Source organism: Paroedura picta, chromosome 11, assembly GCF_049243985.1.
Source record: "Paroedura picta isolate Pp20150507F chromosome 11, Ppicta_v3.0, whole genome shotgun sequence".
NCBI lineage: Eukaryota > Metazoa > Chordata > Lepidosauria > Squamata > Gekkonidae > Paroedura > Paroedura picta.
The window spans coordinates 63,581,700-63,602,434 of NC_135379.1; the positions used below are offsets into that span (position 1 = coordinate 63,581,700).

General features: G+C 48.4%; 1 protein-coding gene across 4 annotated transcripts in view; it reads right to left on the minus strand.

Moving 5' to 3' along the window:
* The window catches only part of EPB41L4B (erythrocyte membrane protein band 4.1 like 4B), a 103,478-nt gene that overhangs the window by 43,264 nt on the left and 39,479 nt on the right, over positions 1-20,735 (minus strand). For 3 of the 4 annotated variants that reach the window (XM_077302657.1, XM_077302658.1, XM_077302659.1), the window contains exons 5-17: positions 19,583-19,627; positions 18,074-18,126; positions 16,455-16,575; positions 16,172-16,259; positions 15,798-15,886; positions 15,000-15,069; positions 14,673-14,842; positions 12,879-12,988; positions 11,461-11,491; positions 10,588-10,621; positions 8,997-9,064; positions 2,458-2,648; positions 334-440 (exon numbers count right to left, since the gene is read on the minus strand). In XM_077302657.1, coding sequence (XP_077158772.1) covers positions 334-440; positions 2,458-2,648; positions 8,997-9,064; positions 10,588-10,621; positions 11,461-11,491; positions 12,879-12,988; positions 14,673-14,842; positions 15,000-15,069; positions 15,798-15,886; positions 16,172-16,259; positions 16,455-16,575; positions 18,074-18,126; positions 19,583-19,627 — 1,177 coding nt within the window. Of the gene's footprint in view, positions 1-333; positions 441-2,457; positions 2,649-5,200; positions 6,692-8,996; positions 9,065-10,587; positions 10,622-11,460; positions 11,492-12,878; positions 12,989-14,672; positions 14,843-14,999; positions 15,070-15,797; positions 15,887-16,171; positions 16,260-16,454; positions 16,576-18,073; positions 18,127-19,582; positions 19,628-20,735 lie in introns of those variants that run through there. The other variant, XM_077302660.1, reaches the window with a different exon arrangement.

Genomic DNA, 20,735 nt, shown 5'->3' on the forward strand with positions numbered 1-20,735 from the left:
AAGATGGTAAAGGGTAACGTCGTGATCCAGAGTTGATTTGCCTTTGGTGAATCTGGCCTGCTCTGGTCCAGACATCATAGGGACCCAAGTTTAGAAGCCTCCGGCCTAGGTGGCTCATATATAGCTTGCTGATTATTGGGAAATTGCTATTTATACAAATTTCACATATGGTCCAATGGATTCTTCTTATTCTGACCTTCAAAACAGTCTGATGCAACTCACAGAGACCCGGTTTGATGGGCTATTGAAGATCTGGAGTCATGGTGAATTTTATAATAGGAGGTTCTATTGGACTGTTTTGAAGGTCAGAATAAGAAGGTTCCCATGCGGTACCTTGTTCATGCCGATGTGCAACGCTGGCCATGGCCCAACCGCTTTCACCGTCTCCGCTTCCACCTTCTTCAGATGGGCAGAAGCATCGTCATAAAGGCGAGGAACTCCTGGGTGTCCGGAATGTGCAAAGAAAAGAGTCTGAAAGCAAAGTAAGCAACCCTGGCACTGGACAGAGTTTAAGCATGGTGGGAAAATGAAATCACACCCATTTCCTTCCCCTTGCAACATTTACAGCCACCAAGTTTTTAAAAGGACTGAATGCAGGGTTACCAACTCCAACCGGGGAGATTCCTGGAGATTTGGAGGAAGTACCAGCGCAGCAGGGAACTTGGGGAGGGATTTTATGGTATACCATAGATCAGGGGTAGTCAAACTGTGGCCATCCAGATGTCCATGGACCACAATTCCCAGAAGCCACTGCCAGCGAATGCTGGCAGGGGCTTCTGGGAATTGTAGTCCATGGACATCTGGAGGGCCGCAGTTTGACTACCCCTGCCATAGATAGAATTTGCCTTCTAAAGCTGCCATTTCCTCCAGGGAACTGATCTCTGTAGTCTGGAGAAATGTTTCGGAAGAACTCCATGTCCCGCCTGGAGGATAATAACCCACACAAAAGGGGTTTTTTTGATATGGCTGTAGTCACCCCATCACAAAACAGATCTCAGAAACAGAAGGGGGGGAAGATATGCAATGGTGGGAAGTAAGTGTCATGAAGGATTTCCACAGAAGGGGTTCCAGTGGGGCAATAGAAAAGCTCTTATCACAAGGAGCTGAAGAAATCAAGATCTTGGGCCAGCAAAGATGGATGAAGCCTCTTGAACATCCCATGAGCTGTTAGCCCACTCCTTTGACGGATCTGATCAATCCTATCTATCAGGACTGACAGTTCTTCATTTCAAAAATCCATTTCCACTCCCACGAAGATGGAGCCGTGCCCTGAAAATTGCTGAGGCATCCTGGGAAGCAAATTACACGGTGTTCTTAAATCTGGAGAAGCTTTTACAGAGAGCCATCCGGAGGAAGAATCCCAGAGGGACGGAGGGAAGGGACAAGGGCAGAAGGTTTAATTGGAACACCGTTTTCAAATTTTTGCAGGAGGCTAAGCATTTTTTTAAAGAAAAAAAGAAATCCCAGGCCAGCCTTGAGCTGGGTTTGATTCCCCGTTCCTCCTCCACATGAAGCCAGCTGGGTGACCTTGGGTTCGCCACAGCACTGAGAAAGCTGTTCTGATCAAGCAGGAATATCAGGGCTCTCTCAGCCTCACCCACCCCACAGGGGGTCTGTTGTGGGGAGAGGAAAGGGAAGGAGACTGGAAGCCGCTTTGAGCCTCCTTCGGTAGAGAAAAGCAGCATAGAAGAACCAACTCTTCTTCTTCAGTAATCTCAGGGCTCTCTCAGCCTCCCCTCCCTCACAGGGTGTCTGTTGTGGGGAGAGGAAAGGGAAGGTGATTGGAGGTTATTGAGACTCCTTCAGATAGAGAAAAGCGGCATCTAAGAACCAGCCTTCTTCTTCTTCAGTAATCTCAGGGCTCTGTCAGCCTCACCCACCTCACAGGGTGTCTGATGTGGGGAGAGGAAGGGAAGGCAATTAGAAGCCACTTTGAGACTCCTCCGAGTAGAGAAAAGCAGCATAGAAGAACCAACTCTTCTTCTTCTGACTTGTAGATTCCCTCACAAAAACCCTTATAATGCCTGAGTTCACTGTACAAAAACATTCAGTTAATTTGGCCTAGATAGCAATAGCCCCATGGCCTCAGGCTGGACAAGTTACCAACCTGATCACAGCAGCAGTTGCCTAAGGGATGTGGCTGAGCGTTGCCCCCCCCCCCCCAGCTTCACTTCCTTCCTGGGAAGAAGAAAAGCTTTTCTGTAGCCTGCTTTTCGCCATCAGAAGGAACCCCAAAGCAGGTCGCAAACACCTTTCCCTTCCTTTCCCCACAACAGGCAGCCTGTGAAGCGAAGCAGGTGGGGCTGCGAGTCCAGCCCAAGAGAACTGGGACTGGCCCAAGACCGCCCAGCGGGCTGCATGCAGAGGAGGAGCGAGGAAGCCAACCTGGTTCTCCCTCCTGCTCTGTAGCCACCACCCCACGCTGGAGCCAAAATGAATGCAGACGGGCAGACTTACTATTGGGGCTTGGAAGAGCAGCAACCACGTCCTTGCTGTCAGGAGGGGCAAGTCCTCCGTAGCTGGAGTGCGGGTGGTGGTAATGGTGGTGGTGGTGGTGGTGATGCCGTCCGGCCAGTTTGGCTGCGCAGGGCGTCCCGCCGTTTTCTTCAATGTTAAATGGGTGATGTTCAGCATTGTTTAAAGGGTAGCTGTCAAGCACAAACCGGGTCCAAATCAGAACACGTTGCACGGGACAGAAAGGCATTAGCAACAGCATAGCCATCTGCGAGGGGAAAAGGATGCAGAACAAAGCTGGAGTCCAGGGGCACCTGCAAGGGCAACCAAGTTTAATTCTGGGGATGAACCTTCTGAAGAAGTGTGCATGCACATGGAACCTAATCTCCAGAACAAAACTTCTGTTCATTTTCAGGTTTCTACTGGACTCAAACTTTGTTCTGTTGCTTCAGACCAGCACAGCAACCCCCGAATCCAGACATATTTCTGTTATTCTTGGCCCGGTCACCATGGCGTATCTCGCCCTCTGAACAGGCCCCAAACCAAAATGGCTGCTGAAAAGGCTCTTTTGACTCTTTCAAAGAATAGGAGTTGCCACCAGGATTTTGTTTGTGCCAGGACTTACCTGCACATTGGGGGGTGGGGGGTGGGGCTCTCCCAAGTCCTGAGGGTAGAGCTGATAGAAATCAATGCAACCTGATATCTTTAAAACGAAAAAAGGACCGGTAACCACTATGAGAACACATGCTTTGTGTTTCCTCCAAGTCTCATCCACTTCTTCAGAAGCTTCTAGTTCCTTGCAGTTCTTCTCAGAGGTAATAAACCTGCACTCCTTTTAAGAACAAAGATGGGGGTCACTGACTGAATGTTCCTCCATATAAAAAAATCCTTGCAACTTATGGAGGTCGTAACCTAGTTTCCTCTCTCATGGGCAAGCCCTCTACATGCAGGACTCTACCCCTTCCTGGAGTGCATTTCTTCATGCAAGCCCACACCCGCAGCCTGAAGTGTCCCAAAAACTAGATTCCAAGAGTATCACAGACTTACATCCAAAACACAGTTCAGAGGCCAAATATGGGGATTCCTGCTCAGAAAAAACATTTGGACTATCACACTGGATGGTTTTGTTTGTTGTGCGATACATACTTTTGTCTCAGAGACTGAAACACATCCAGTTTTATATTCCATTGTGAGATGTAGTTGGCAATGACCTTTAATCTTCAACAAACCAAAGACCTGCACAGACCGTTTTGAACTGAACGGGGGCTGGCCAGCAACCAAGGCTGCTTCCAGGTATTTTGTTGCATCAGACAAAGCAGGCCTGTTCCCTCCTGAGCCAGGCGGAATAATTACGATGTGCCTTTCTCCCCAATGGGATCCAAAGCCACTTGCCACAGCATTTAAGACAACTGCAACAATGAAAGCTCCAGGACAAAACCAAGACCTAGATCAACTGTTGTTGTCCAGATCTCATCGAATCATAGAATCCTAGAGTGGGAAGGGGCCATACAGGCCATCTAGTCCAACCCCCTGCTCAACGCAGGATCAGCCCAAAGCATCCTAAAGCTTTCGGAAGGTGGACCCAGGAGAAGCTTCCTAATGGGGTACTGCTGTAAGTTCTCAGGCACAGAATTAGCAGTCAGTTGTGCCGGAAGTTGGATCCTTTGCCCACGAAAGACTCCTGGTGCTGTATGTGCTGCAGTTTTCACAAGGACAGGAAACCTAAGATAAAGCAACCCGTGTGCATGTGTCAGTGTGTGCAGGGTGGGGTGTTCTCTCTCTCTTCACCCCATGTGTCCCACTAGGGCAAAATGGCCATGAAGAGGGAGGTCGGGCCGTGTTGGCTTCTCTTCTCTGTGCAGCTTGGTTTTTACCACCCATCCTTACTCCATTCCAAGATCACCCTCAGAGTGTTGCTGAGAAAACAGTTCAGACACAGGGGGAGGGGGGGGGATACAGTGACAGGAAACAGTATCCCTCCCACAAGATATTAACTTTCCCTGACCTGGGTGGCCCAGTTTAGCCAGATCCCATCAGATCTCAGAAGCTAAGCCAGGTAGGGGCTTGTTTTCTATTGGATGGGAGACGTCCAAAGGCCAACCATCCCTGAACTTCTCTTGCCTTGAAAATTCTATGGGGTCAGCAGAAGTCTTTTGTAATGAGGGCAACAATATATAGGAATTCTGTGACATGAGTTTCTGCTTAATCTACCCCCCTTCTCATTTACTGGACTCTGTTCCTCTCCCCCCACCCCACAAGCACATTTCCCCTTAGGGGCCTTTGGTCCCCTTCGATGGCTTCTGGTTTTGAGCACTTTCATGTTCTCCCCAGCATTCCCCACTGCCTGACCCATCTCAGCCAACCTCCTGCCACCAAATGTCTCATCCTGGGAGCTCATTCCACGAGGCTGGAGTCCGGGCGGAAGAGGCCTGGCCTTCGGTCAAGGCCAGGTGGACATCTTCAGGGCCAGAGGCCAGCAGCATGCTGGTGTTGGCAGAGCTCCCACTTTCTCTCCGTTACGAGCCAACTATTGCTGACTTAATACCCATGAAAGAATTTTTACCATTCTGAACTATCCTGTCTGCAGGACATACCTCCTCTCAAAATCTGAAGCCAGTTTAGGTAGCTGGGGAAACTAATTTATTCTTTTTGTTTAACAGATCTGGTACAAATGCACTGGGGATCTAGGTCTAGTTTTCGAAGGTTGAAAACAGACAAAAGGGACATAGAACACAGAACTCCAGGGCAAATGAAAATATGCATATTTATTATTATTTGTACTTAGCACATACAAAGATTAAAACAAATGACATAATAGCATCTGTAAAACACTTTAAATAAAAAATTAAACTCTCACATATTTGCTCTGAGACTTACCCCTGTTTATAAATTCAGATCAATTAAAATCATATTAAAAACACTAGCATTGCCGATAAGATATTCCTTACTCTGATCAACTTCAATAGATCATCACAGCTTTAAGGCCAAATAAAAATAAATCAATGTGTTTGCTAAAGCTGGCTCGGTCATTTCCAAATCTGAGAGAGTTAAAAACTAATGAGGAAATCATGATTACTTAAAGAACCTGAGCATGCAGAATATATATCTGACTTTTGATTTAGTCATACCCCACTTCAAGATGAGTTTGTCTAAACCAGGAGTGGCCAAACTGTGGCTCTCCAGATGTCCATGAACTACAATTACCATGAGTGTGCTGGCGGGGGCTCATGGTAATTGTAGTCCATAGACATCTGGAGAGCCACAGTTTGGCTACCCCTGGTTTAAACTATCCTTTATCCACCCCTTTTAGGGGCTGCTCAGACATTTGTATGATGCGGGTGGGGTGGGGTTGGGCATGGGTGCGCCGCCTCTGCCTCCCCCCCCCTAAGTGGAGCTGGAATGATGGCCTGCAACATTTAGGCATAGCTGCTCTTTCTGGACTTGGGGGAGGAGGGCAGGTGGGCAAGCCCATGAGCCCAAGACGCAGCCCCAAACTCACAGCCATGGAAATGGGGGCCCATCGTCTATGGCACCAAACTCCACTTTTCTGGGGTGTGTCTCCTTTCTGCCACGGCACCACTATTTGACTTCACAGGGATGAAGGTCACTAAAATCCACATGGATGGCCTATGCAAAACAAGTCTAGTGGTTTCTTGACCCTTGTTAGATATGGCACGAGAACCAGCACATCAGTCTGGGATAAAAGGGCAGGTTGATCCCTTTACAACTAACTGGCCATTAAGTCATGCTTGATCACTACAATTTTCCCAATTTCTCAAAGCACAAAAAAAAAAAAATAGAGAGACCAGACATTTAAATGGCTTAGCTGTGTGCGCTACATCAACACACAAAGGGCAAGGAATCAAGACTGCCATACGAAACCTTGGGGTAGAGAATGAGTGAACCTGCCAGATTTCTGGGTAGTGGAAGGCCTTAACCCCTTCCAAAGTTCTAGGAACAACCACCTGCAAGGGAACCTGGAGAGCACCTCATGGATTACGACCCGACTACTACCCCGCATTTGCAATTCACATGGATAACAGTTCATGGAATGTAATGAAGACAGAAGATGGAACGTGAAATCCCGATGTTTTTTCAAAGGGTTGTCATGAGCTTATCCTGGTACAAAAGACTGTGAAGCCCACCCAAGTTCTTCTGGTTCTGTTCCTGGATATACCGTAAACTGCTGTCCTCACCACTGGGTTTCCTGTACAGAATGTCCTCATGACAGGGTGGCCTGAATCATGCGCACAGTGAAGGTAAACAAAAAGCCAAAAGCAAAACCACAGTTAGGAACAATGAAAAGTAATGAGTTTGTCACTTGGGGTTCAACACAAACACACAAAATGAGGAGACAATGAGGAACAAAACTTATGGAGGGAGGGAGGCAGGGAGCCAAGCTGAAGGGGGGGGGGGCAAGTCTCCTTCCCTGCAACAGGATGTGTGGAGAAGAGTTTCTTGAAGGGCTGCACTTCACTACTTCTGTTCCACTTTCAAGTCTCAAACACCTCTCCCCTAAAAATCTTGATGGTCTTTAAGATGTTCCTGGACTCAGATCTAGCTCTTCTATTGTGCGCCAACCTATGACTCTCTCTCTCTCTCTCTGGAAATGATCTCAGTGTAAGAGAAACATGGACAAGGTTAATTTAACCAACAGCCAAAGCATTCCACTTTTCCTGGGGGCTGCATGCCCCACCCCTCCTAAGCAGGAAAAGAGCAAAATGAAAAAAAACCCTAACAACTAATATTTATAGTTTTTAATTAATATGTATTAATTGCTATATATAATAATGTTGTAAGCCGCCTCAAGTCTTCGGGCAGAGGCAGCATAGAAATAATTGTAGTAGTAGTAGTAGTAGTAATAATACTTTTTTGCAGTCAGCAGTCATTAAATTTGCAACTACAAAGAACTCTGGTCATCTTTGGAGGCCCCCACTTGGGTTGCCCTCACATCTGAGGCTAGACAGGTCTTCTTGGTCGTGGCACCAAACCTTTGGAACTCCCTTCCGCAGGAGAGTCATCTGTCTCCCTCTATTGGGGTCTTTCATCAACAGATGAAGGTTTGTTTTTTTTTGCAAATGGAGAAGGAGGGCGAATAACCATTACTGGGGGCATGCCAGACAAAAAACAAACAGCTTTTAGGTAGAGTCCAGGAGCATCTCAAAGACTAACAAAATCTATGTCACTGACTCAAAAGCTCATTCCCTGCCATGTATTTTGTCAGTCTTTAAGGTGCTCCTGGACTCTTTTCTACTGCTAGAGACAGACTAACACAGCAGCCTATCTTGATCACTTGTGTGATAGTGTCTGCATTATGCACTATTTCATTCCTGGGACCTGGTGCTGCGCAATGTAAAGTGAAAAAAAACGCACCGCACCACAAAAGGACAACATTATGGGAAGAAGTTGATAAAGGGGTCTCGTGTGTCCATGGCCTAAGCATTTGGAAGCCACCTGCAGCCTCTAGAACACATGCTCCACAAGATATTCCCTGGTGTTTATCATTAGCTTCTTGCCACGAAATAGCTTTGACACATGACCTCGGTGCCCCTGGCCTAAACAGCCCGGGCTAGCCAGATCTCCTCCCATCTTGGGAGCTAAGCAGGACCAGCCCTGGGCAGTGCTTGGAGGGAGGGGCCCGGGAATATTACACAAAGGTGGGCAGTGGCAAATTGCCTCTGAATGTCTCGTGCCTTGAAAACCCTACTGCAGGGGTGGCCAAGCTAGCTCTCTAGGTGTCCATGGACTACAATGACCATGAGCTCCTGCCAACTGTTGGGATTCTTGGCAACTGTATTCCATTAACATCTGGAGAGCCAGTGCTTAGCTTGCCCTATGGCAGGGGTGGCCAAACTGTGGCTCTCCAGATGTCCATGGACTACAATGACCATGAGCTCCTGCCAACTGTTGGTTGAGGTTTGATGCCAAAAAAAATAAAATAAATAAAAGACATCCAGTGCAAATGCCACTGAAACAACTGGAGCCAAGCCTACACACATTATTTTGGTTTTACCTCAAACATAACTAGAACCTCAGATGACCTTGGGCAAAATGAGCTATTTGTAAAATGCTTTTGAATGGTCAAAGTATGTGACCAGCTCAACAATCTTTACTATGGACTGCAAGAAATTTCAGGATTGTCCAGATCAGGGGTAGTCAAACTGCGGCCCTCCAGATGTCCATGGACTACAATTCCCAGGAGCCCCTGCCAGCATTCGCTGGCAGGGGGCTCCTGGGAATTGTAGTCCATGGACATCTGGAGGGCCGCAGTTTGACTACCCCTGGTCCAGATAAACTTTGTTGTTGTTTTTGGTTGGTGCTGGGTGTGACTCAGGGCAAAACTAAACAGGGCGCCATCCTGAGGTTCATTCGGGAGACACACCTCCATTTTGTACCGCTGACACCTCATTGCTGTCCTGAGTAAAAGGCCCATTGCGTTTGTAGGATGCAGCCAAGATTCCAGGCTGCTCCCCCCCCCCCTCTTCATGATCAATTCTCCTCCACCACACAATTCAGATGAGGTTAAAGCAGGTTGAACTTACCTGACATTCCCAGGTGGATGGGGGTGCCAGTGCGGCTGGCCCAGGGGCATATTTGGGTGGAACAGGGGCTAGAAACAAAGAGCGAACCTCGGTTACTTGACTGTCCGCAACTGAGCTGCGCTGTCTGACTTGCCTGAGATAGCATCTAAAGAAAGACGAGCACACCAACGGCCAGACGCTCACCCCAGGGAATGCTGCAGCCCCCTCGTGATGCTGGCAGCAGGCTTGATGCCCACTCTGTTAGAAGTTGGGGTCCACTGGCACCTTTAGGACCAGCAAGTTAAACTTCGGATACAAGCGTCCCTATGATGCATGCCTCTTTAGATGCAGGGAAACAGACTCCCTAACAATTACATACAGGTAGAGGTCTGCACAAGAGCCTCTTGTGGCGCAGAGTGGTAAGGCAGCAGACATGCAGTCTGACAGCTCTGCCCATGCGCCTGGGAGTTCAATCCCAGCAGCCGGCTCAAGGTCGACTCAGCCTTCCATCCTTCCAAGGTCTGTGAAATGAGTACCCAGCTTGCTGGGGGGTAAACGGTCATGCCTGGGGAAGGCACTGGCAAACCGCCCCGTATTGAGTCTGCCATGAAAATGCTGGAGGGCGTCACCCCAAGGGTCAGACATGACCTGGTGCTTACACAGGGGATGCCTTTACCTTTACCTAAAGGTCTGCACACACATGAAAGCTTATACCTGTTGGTTTTAAAGGAGCCCCTGAACTCAAACTTTCTTCTATCACTTCAGAGCAACGTGACTACCCAACAGAGAACATCTGAATAGTTCGTTTTCTGTGTTTGGCTTTTCAGAACTTCCCAGCCAGTGTGGTGCAGTGGTTAGGCTAGAACTCAAGAGACCCAGGTTGGACTCCCCTCTCTGCTGCGGAAACTTCCTGCACAATCTTGGGCCAACTACACTCTTGGGCTGACCTATCTCAATGGGTAAAATGGAGGGAAGGAGAACAGTGTAAGCCACTCTGGATCCACAGGGGGAAAAGGTGGGATTGTAAACAAGGGCTGGATGGAGCACTGCTCTAATCAAGCAGGGCTCTTCTTATGCTTCAAGACCATAGTGTTTGTGAGGACCCCACAGTGGCATCTCAAATGGAAGCAAGTCATTAAATGGCCATCATGGAGGACCAATTTGACCTCCCCAATGGTTTCTACAAGACACAAATAGATCAGTTGGCCCCAGAAGGAATCCTCAGCCGTGATCATGCACAAGCTCACATAAAAAAAAAGCCTGTTCTCATGTTCACACTTTTATGTTTCCAAGTGTGACTCCAAAACCTTTTAAGTGTTCAGCTGAAAAAAGAATCTGTTTTGACAGATTGTATTCAGAACCTCCAGTTTTGGTTTTTTTAAAACAGAAACTCTCTGAAGACCAGCTCCCAGACACGAGTTCCTGCTGAACAGAATCTCATTTGCTCCCCTGAGGAACGCTGGCAAATGAATGGGAAGCATGCAACGGGCACCGGGGCGGTGGAGGGACCAGATTTCTAACACGGGGAGTGGGAAGGCAAGAAGGGGAGTGATCATGACGGAACTGGGCCTTTAATTAAGGTTGTAAAACAACAAACCTGTATGCCTCTTACCTGGTAGCTATGGACCTCTGGGTTATTTTTCGTACTGAAACGAAAATACAGATTGCGTGTTTTTGCAGAAGTTCTGAAAGATTTCACAGGAGCTCATGCTGTCCATGCGTGAAACAGGCCAAGAATGTACTGATCTCCCACACACATCCCCATCAACACCACACCCATTTATAATATTCACAAACCAAACCTCTCTCTCTCTTGCTCTCTCTTTCTCTCTCTCTCTCTCTCTCTCTCTCTCTCTCTCACACACACACACACGCGCACACACACACAACCTAATTGCTGACCAATGCAGTACAGCTTGCTCCAGTGGAGGCCTAACTCCTTTTTAACAAACTCCCATCTATTCCTAGCACTTGGGTGTTGCCGTTTTTTAAAAAATCAGAGACCTGCGGAACATTTGGTACATTGGTCCCCAACCAGCGGGCCGTGGCTCCCTCTTCCCGCCCCTTACGTATCCGCGCCTCCTTTCATTAGTAGGCTGAATGGCTCTGAAACGGAACCGTATCGGCAGCCCCCAAGCCAACCCCAGTTAATTCTGACCACTGTTCATTTTGGCATCAGCGCAGTCCCGGAATGGAAAGCTGCACACACAAGAGGGGCAGAGCACACAATGCTGTGGCTGACCCCACAAGCCATAGATTAGAATTTGGGATGATTATCTCCTTGCCACCCTCAAAAGGCTGTATCTGCTTCCTTTGTGACCCATAAAACACTGGTACTTGAAAGCCAAGTGTGTTGTCTCTGGGCTGTGCTCCGACCCCAGAGGTGTAATTCCGGGTTCCTTATGGCAGGCAACTTTCTACTGGGCCCAAGTCAAGGGCAGAAGATACCAAGGCAAAGAATGAAAGAGGAGCTGCAAACACTTACCACAGTGGAGATACTTTCATAGGGTTGTTAGCTAAAGAGAGAGCAAAGAAAAGCAAGAGTGAGAACCATTATGTGGAAAAGCAGAAAACTTGTGTTTAAAATATTTTTATGCCCTCTTTGGTGCCACAACTGTGAAGGCTTTTTCCTGGGTTGCCACCTTTCTGTCTTCAAATGGCATGGACAACCAAAAAAGCCCCCCCCCCCTCCCCAGGGTGACTGTAGTGAATGGGGCAGTCCGTGAGGGGTGTTGGTCCCAGGACCTAAAGGCCTTAAAAGGTCAATGTTGTTGTTGTTAGGTGCGAAGTCCTGTCTGACCCATCACGCCCCATGGACAATGATCCTCCAGGCCTTCCTGCCCTCTACCCTAAAAGGTCAATACCAGCACCTTACATTGAACCAGGAAGTAAACTGGAAGCCAGGGTAGAGGGAACAAGAGTGGAGCAATTTGGTTCCTATGGACCAGTTTGGAATACTTCACATCGTGTCTCCTCATGACTACTTGCAAAGTGCCAAAGCATCGAACACTCTGAGGAAGGAAATGCCCCATTTGCACCTACAATGACACAATGGCCTCCTCCACACCAAAATTCTGGCCTCCCTGCCTGAAACATCCACGAAAGTTTCACCGTACTTGACACCTGCAACAGCCCACTGGGAAATTAAGGTGGTTTTACATTAATCCAATTATCGGGTGTTTTGAAATGAACGTTTCAGTGTGGCAATTGTTGTTTACTGTTCTTATATGTGTTGTTACTCAATCTGAGCCTTCAGGAAAGGGCAGGTTCAAAATAAAAATTTACAATTATTATTATGATTAAAGCCATCTAGCCTCTGTATGCAGTTGGAGCCCTTTTGTTTTTTACAGGGTTAGAAAATTTCAAATGCTGAAGAAAGCGGGGGAAACCTGAACTGCCTGACGGCCAAACGATGCCGGGGGTGCTCTTTGGCTTCTCTTTGGCTCCTGGAACACCTCAAGGTCTGATGTTCCTCCGCCCTCGACATTCCCAACTGAGCAAATATTAAGTAGAAAAGCTCTGCTTGACTCGAGGATTTCTTGGGCGTTTCCGAAAAGACAGACTCGGGAATTGGAGGGGGGGGGAGAGAATACAGGAAGCTGGCACAACTATCACTTTGCTCATCCCTTAGTACAGGGGTAGTCAAACTGCGGCCCTCCAGATGTCCATGGACCACAATTCCCAGAAGCCCCTGCCAGCGAATGCTGGCAGGGGGCTCCTGGGAATTGTAGTCCATGGACATCTGGAGGGCCGCAGTTTGACTACCCCTGCCTTAGTACCTCCCTTCAGCAGTGAAGGCAGCGACGAAGGTGCTTTTATACTGTGGGAAAAGAAATGGAGAAAGAAGCTACGAGTTCAGCTGAGCATCCGAACTAACCAAGAGGTTGGCTCTGGATAGCCCACCTTTGAACGTTGAGTGCCGCCTTGAGGGATACCGCTTGCTCGGCCGCCTTTCAAACGTGCTGCTTCTGCGCAACCTGGATCCATGCGTTGCCTGGTACTCTGTTCTCCCACTGATTCAAAAAAGGGAGGGGGGGACATTGGTGTCAAAGGCTAGATCCATGGCATGATCCCCAGCTCCCCAAAAACAAAACACAAAACACACACACACACAAGGCATAAAAACATGAATAGGGGACCTTTGCTTGACCCATAAAAAAGCAAAATGGCATATAAGGAACACAGACATGGAACTCTGAAGAAACTCGTGTAGGCACAACATTCAGATTTATAGGATTACAGAGACTGGATAAACATCCGGAGTAGAGGTCCATCAGTGGTCACAGATGGAAGACTCTCTCTGGGGCAGTCATATTCTTGGTGCTTGGGGGACACGAGGGCATGGGTTTCTGGGGTTCTGACCCCACTGGGGGGCCTCTTGAGGGCTCCTGGGTTTTGGCCACTGTGTGGCACAGAACGCTGGACTGGGTGGGTCATTCGCCTGATCCAACATGGCTTCTCTTATGTGCTTAAAATAACAAAGCCCAAAACAACAGCAGTTAGAAGTCATTCCTCAAAACGTGCCATCAGGACCTGCTTTAAAATGTTTTCACAAGCAGCTCACATAGCAAAAGGTCTGCCAGTCTTGGCTAAACCCCTTTGGTGGCCTCCCTACACCAGTTCCACGCACAGGACAAGGCAGCCCCTCTCTGTTCTCCATCAGAACTGCTTTGCTGCTCATCTAAAAACCAAAATGCCCCCCCCGCCCCCCGCCCAATGCTCTCAGCACAAGGATTCTCCAGGCCAATCCCATCCCTCTTCTGACTAGGCCACACCAACCACTGAACCAACACTGTCAACCCCCCCCCCACACACACACACACACACGCACACACACAAAACAGGATAATTTTCAACTCATTTTCAAACTTCTTTTTTAATGCCTCCCTCTCAGAAAATGAGACTTCCTTCCACTTTTGAAGCAGAGCAGATGAAATACAAAGAAAGCAGAAAGGATGTCGCATCCAGTTAATTGAGCCTCTTGTGGCGCAGAGTGGTAAGGCAGCCGTCTGAAAGCTCTGCCCATGAGGCTGGGAGTTCAATCCCAGCAGCCGGCTCAAGGTTGACTCAGCCTTCCATCCTTCCGAGGTTGGTAAAATGAGTACCCAGCTTGCTGGGGGGTAAACGGTAATGACTGGGGAAGGCACTGGCAAACCACCCCGTATTGAGTCTGCCATGAAAACGCTAGAGGGCGTCACCCCAAGGGTCAGACATGACTCGGTGCTTGCACAGGGGATACCTTTACCTATCCAGTTAATGGTGATGGATCATTTTTAGCTTCAAGTTTCTACCTGGTCATGAACACAGGAAACTGCCTTATACTGAAAGAGACCTTTTGGTCCATCCTAGTCCATCAAGGCTACTCAGACTAGCAGCGGCTCTGCGGCATCTCAGGCCTTTCCCATCTCCTCCTTTCAACTGGAGATGCCAGGGACTGAACCTGGGACTTTCTGCATGCCCAGCGGATGCCCTGCCACTGAACCACGGCCCCTCCCACCTGTGATAAGCCAAGAGTCCAGGAGACTCTTTAGGAGAACTTTTCAAAATGGAAGAAAGCCGACCCCGCGCCCCCCTTCAGACATCAAAAACACCACAAAACTGACCACACAGGCGTGTGCAGCTGAGCAAACTAGTCTGGAAAAGTCAGCTAGCAATTCTTGTGAATTGATCAGCCAGTCTGCATATACAATGAGGTACCTGAATCTGAAGCGGGAACCGAGCCGGATAAAATCTGACCGACTAGATTTAGTGTTTGCCGGTGTGCGCAACCGGAAGAAGGCATGATGTTCCACTGCACACTTCCATAGGTGCTTGCATGTTTTGGCACTGCCTAATCGGAAAACGAACGTGTGTTCTTGCTCTCTGCCCTAATGGTGAGAAACAGAACGCTTGTAAGTTCCCAGGCATGCTGGCCCGCTCCAATCGGGGCCACAGGAAAAGCCCTTGACCCGGCAGCAGGCTAGGCCCCCTGGTCTGTAGAAACCAGAGAGCCCCAGGACAGGGCAGGCTCCAGGCGATAGGTACCTGGTCATCGTCTTCCACCACCACAAGGGTCAGTTTGCTCTTTTTGAAGTCCATTTTAGTGATTTTAGGCCTAAGGAGAAAGGAAACAAGTGACCACAGATTATTTCACAAGTCACATGCAATTAAGGCGCCTAGAGCCTTTATACCCTGACCTGGATATCCCAGGCTTGTCCCATCCCACCAGATCTCAGAAGCTAAGCAGGGTGGGGCCTGGTGAGTGTTCAGGAGGGAGACCTCCAGGGACTACCAGGGTCATGATGCAGAGGAAAGCAAACCGCCTCTGAACGTCTCTTTCCTGGAAAAGTGATTGGCAGCACTTTTTTTCCACCCAAAGTTCCTCTACTTTGCTCTATGGAAGAATCTACAATTTTCCGAAGACAGGATTCCATCTCCTGGGAGGGGAGGCAGTGTGGCATAGCATAATCTCGGCAGGACTTAGAAAGGAGACCACCAAGGAAGACTCTGCAGAGGAAGGTGATGGGAAACCAGCTCTCCTTCTCCCTTGCCCTGAAAGCCCCTGGCTGGGGTTGCCATTAAGTCGGCTACAACTTGAGGCCCTTGACACACCTGTTGCCTTTTCTGCATCAAACTTGCATGCAAGACCCAGCATGGTGTAGAGCAGGGGTAGTCAAACTGCGGCCCTCCAGATGTCCATGGACTACAATTCCCAGGAGCCCCTGCCAGCGAATGCTGGCAGGGGCTCCTGGGAATTGTAGTCCATGGACATCTGGAGGGCCGCAGTTTGACTACCCCTGGTGTAGAGGAAAAGGTGCGGAAACGAAAGCACGATGGACTCACCAAAAAAACAAGCCTATCTTGTTTGCTCCTTCAAAGATCAGGATTCCTGTTGGCGTCAATCCAAGGGCGTACTCACAGCCGTCTCTTCCCTACAAGCAAGGCAAGATTGAGGCAATTTCAGGCAGGGGGCTTATATCAGAACACTGTTTCACAGGGTAGCTGTGTTGGTCTGCAGTCACAGAGCGGCATTCATGCCCAGTCGCACCCTGCAGACCCACCAAGGTCTCGGGATGTGAGCGTTCAAGAGTTAACGCTCCATTCGTCAGAAGAGAAAATGGAAACAGTTAGCAAAGGCTTTGTAAGCGCAACATAATTAAATGGAGAAATCATCACATTTAGTCATAACCTCCCCATCTGCTACGAAAACTTCTTACCTTAACGATGTGCATGTCCACCCCATACATCTCGAGCCACTTGGCTTTGTTCAAGTAGCACATTTCAGCCTGGGCTGGGCTCTTTCCCCTAGAAGTGAAAAGGGGGGCGGGGCGGAGTCAGGTGAATCTAAAAGCTTCTTTTTCTCCTTTTGACTTGTTTCTTTTTTTTTTTAATCTCATTTGGAGGAGGACAATGCATGGCTCTTTAAATTCTTTTAGAAAACCCCGTCTAAAATTTGCACAACAGAAGTCGAACAGCCACAGACCTCTATCAATTCTATACCTGAATTCTTTCCACTTCTGAAAAATCTCAAATTCCATGGCTTCTGTCTGGTTCGGCGTAAATCTGAACTCTGACACCAGTTCTGGACTGTGTTCGGGGTGTTCACACTCACCAAGCTCAGCTGCCAAAGGTGCAAATTGCAAAAAAACAGTTAGTATCCTGCAAAGAAGAAGATGATTCCCACCAATTTCTTAGTCCACTCAGCCCTCAGGGGCGAAAGTCTACTTTCAAGGGGGCTCCCTGTGAAATAGGTGAAGGCGGAAAGTACAACATCGGCCCTTGATCACCCAGTGAACTTTGCACCTGATTAGGGATTTGGGCTCAGATCTCCCAACTCTCAGTCCAATACGCTAACTACCACGCTGCACTGACTACTAGAAAGTAAAATCCAGATACACATTTCACTTCATGATAAACCTCTCTACCCGAGGAGAACACTTCCGAATTTATTCTCCTTAATCCAGTCATTTTCTACAGAAAAAATGACTTTCATACTTTCAAATATTTTAACAACATATTTGGGAACCCGAAAGACTTGGGAAAGGCAGTTTCTGAAATCACAACCATATTGTTCACTTATCTCTTCCCCCTACTCCTATGAATGCCATCTTCAATAACATTTATGTTCTACAAATGAGTGATTCATTCTCTTAATTTTCCCAGTAGAGGGATCAGGTCTCCTTCCCAACAGATATTAATACAGTAAATCTATTTCAATTCTAGCTTCCCTCTAGTACAGGGGTAGACAAACTGCGGCCCTCCAGATGTCCATCATCACTCCAGATGTCCATCATTTGCTGGCAGGGGCTCATGGGAATTGTAGTCCATGGACATCTGGAGGGCCGCAGTTTGACTACCCCTGCTCTAGTATTTGACCCACCCCCCCAAAAAATTAAAATCTGGATAAAGTGGAATTTATTTATAGACTCTGAAGGAGAAAAGAGAACAAATGCCAAACATCACGGCACCTGTAAAATAATACTTTGATGGAACAAATCTGAGTGTTCTAAACAACCCCAATTGCTACCTTTTTAAAAGGCGTATTTCACAGGAAAATGGCCAGGAATCTGGGACTGGAGTGAACCCCAGCGTTTTCAAGTAAGGAGAGTCATTCCAAATGTCCGTTATCTTTCTTGTAGAGCCCAGAAAAGATTTCAATGTTCACGGAACATAACAAACTTCCTCAGGTGAATTTAGACTAGACTTTCCAATAAGAGAGAAAACCGCACCTGACATTTCTTGGACTCCCAGCCCCACCCCAGGATCTTGAAGGCCGGACTGGGCTCCCTGGGGCTGGCCTGCAGCCCAGCCTCTCCCTCCCTCCCTCCAAGCCATCCCTCCCCTCTGGGTGGCTTACCCTTTGAAGGTGAGCCAAGGCTGGCTCTTCTTCCAGGTGGAAAAAGGGGAAGGGAGAGGCCCCCGGGGGTGAGGCAGACCCAGCATTGGCCCTCTATGGTGGAGTGCATGCTCCCTATTGGAGGGCCAATCTGGTAGCCGGTGAGGCGTCTTTATACAACTTGGAAATGTTAATGTTTAGTGATAAAGGCAGAACATGTGTTTATTGCACTGCAAACGGCCACCGACACTTTGAAACGATCAAGCTGGAGACTGGAATTTACCTTGGAGGCACAAGGCTGCAAGTTCCACTGCAGTTTCATAAGGACATTTTAGTCTGTGAAGAAACACACACGTGCACAATTCACTTTGCTTTGGTCAAGACCCTTCATTTCTCATAGGGAAGAGCAGGCACTCCTCACCCCTCATTAACACCCATGAATTGGGGAGAGGGGGAGAGAGATCCAATTCACAGGCTGCAGTTGAGTCAGCTACCTACACAATTACATACCCAGTGCTCCTGCATAAAGAAATACAACAATAACTAGAATGTTCAAAGAGTAGGCTAGAGCCCTTCTCCCTGACAGGCTAGTTTTCTATGGGCAGGGGATGGATGAAAACTGACCATATGCTCATGCTAACCTGATCTCCTCCTACATTGGAACCTGAACAGGGTTGGGCCTGGTTAGTATTTCCTCTCAAACAGAGATCAAAACACACAACAGCAACTTGCAGTTGGGGGGGGGGAGATAATTGTGACGCCGGTCTTAAGGCAACCTTCCCTTCCTCTCCGGATGGCCATAGGCCACAAGCACCTCAGACATCACAGAAAAGGTCTCAGATGCACAGAAGAAAGTTGCTCAAAGCATTTTGTGTACTGAGCCCAAAACTGAGAGCTCAGAACAATAGAAACTGACTTTGGGGAAATCTATGACGAAAAGCTTCCTCTTGACAGATTTCATGAACTCGGGCAGATGGTGAGTGGGTGGGCAGGAAGGGATGTGCCAGTGTGGCTCTTCCTTGCCTCCCCAGGGAATTGCTGATTGCCACTGTGGGATGGGAGGCGGATTCCCTCCAGGCCAGGCTGGATTCTGGAGATTCTTGGTGGGGGGATCACTTGGGCATGACATTGGGGTCACTGTGGGTGGGCAGGTCGTTGTGAGTTCCTGCCTTGTGCAGGGAGTTGAACTAGACGACCCTGGAGGTCCCTTCCCACTCTAGGATTCTACCCTTGTGTCGGGATGTAAAGCACTTGCCTGGAGCTCCCCATGGTTTCTTCAAAAGACTGCCTGTAGCAGCCCCAAGGAGCCCATGTCCAGGAGAATCTTAAAGACTAACAAAATGTGTGGCTTTCACAAGTCATTGCTCACTTTAGGGACTTCGGAAAGCTCCTCCCCCACCATATTTTTTGTTAGGCTTTAAGATGCTCCCGGACTGTGGTTCTTTCCTGCTACACAGAGAGAAGAAACTGCTACTTTACTCTGACCACAGAATTTGAGTCCAATCAGGCACCTTTAAGACCGACAAAGATTTATTCCAGGTGTGGGCTTTCGTGTGCAGGTACGCTTCCTCAGACCATGGAACAGGGATCCTCGGAGTACAGATAGAAGGAGAAAGTACATGATCCTTGACTGTGTTATCACTAACCAAAGTGTGGTGTAGCAGAAAGAGACTATTTTGTGCAATAAAAGGCAGGGCTTTTTAAATCAGTGGCTATTCTATTTTACTTTGGGTGCCTCCTGACAGGAAGCATAATTCAAATAGCATAAACATAAATAAAGGTTTGTACTTACTTGCCCGAAAGTATGTCCTGCCGTAGCTGCAATACAAACAGGTACCTGGCAACATACAAGCAAAATGGCAGTCACCTTCCCCAACACCTCTAATCTGTGCCCATTCTGGGAAATAAAAAAAATCACCATGCAGCAGATAATAAGAAAACCCAACTTCTCAAACCATAAATGGGAGTGCCATACACAGGCACTCAAAATGAGCCTGCCAAAGGATTGTTCCAGGGTCATTCTTGCCTTCCCAGTTCCCACAATCACTTATTAAGCAGCCGATCTATAGGAAGTAGAAGACTTGCTACCCGCAGAACTTATTGAAGGTTTCTTGCCCATCTGCTCCTAAAAGAAGTTAGCCTCTGCACCTGTGAACCAGCAACTAGACAGGGGGCTGGAGTAGATGACCCTTGGGGTCACTTCCAGCTCCCCCAGTTACACCAGCAGAGTTGATTTCGGGGAGCTCCAGAATGCTTTGAGACTGCAGAGTCCTCCCAACCATAGAACTGAAGTCCAGTACAACCCTGCCCCTTCTGTTCCAGCTGGGAGGCGGCCTTGGAGGGCTCCCATCCAAGAACGAACCAGGGCTCATCCTGCACAACGGCACTGATACAATATCATTCCCCAACATGAGTAAGTGGCTGCTGGACAGAAGAAAAATAAATGGACTCGGGGGGGGGGGCTGGCTAAACCTGCTGCCTGGTGACCCCCCCCCTCAAGGTTCTTCCCAGTTTCATGCCCCATTTTCAGTTCTACTCCCAGTGCAGGAGGGAACAGAGGCTTTCCCCCAGCACTGGTGGTGCCAGGAACCGCTGCAGGGCCTGCACAACGCAAATCTATAAAGAAACACACTGGGGCTATTTACGCCACCAGGCTCTGAAGAAAGCAAAAACAGCCATCGGGTTATTAGGGCGGAATCAAAGAGAACGGAGCGTAATGACACATGATGGATGACCTCGCAACAGCACCCTGCTATTTGCTCCTGTTAGCGTCGGAAGGACAGTATCATTTGGTACATTAGGAATGACGCTTTAATAGGCAGGAGGAGGAAGGATCTCTGCTGACGGCAGGCTCCGGGCCAGTTAGTGGCTCTGGAGCAGGGGTAGTCAACCTGTGGCCCTCCAGATGTCCATGGACTACAATTCCCATGAGCCCCTGCCAGCAA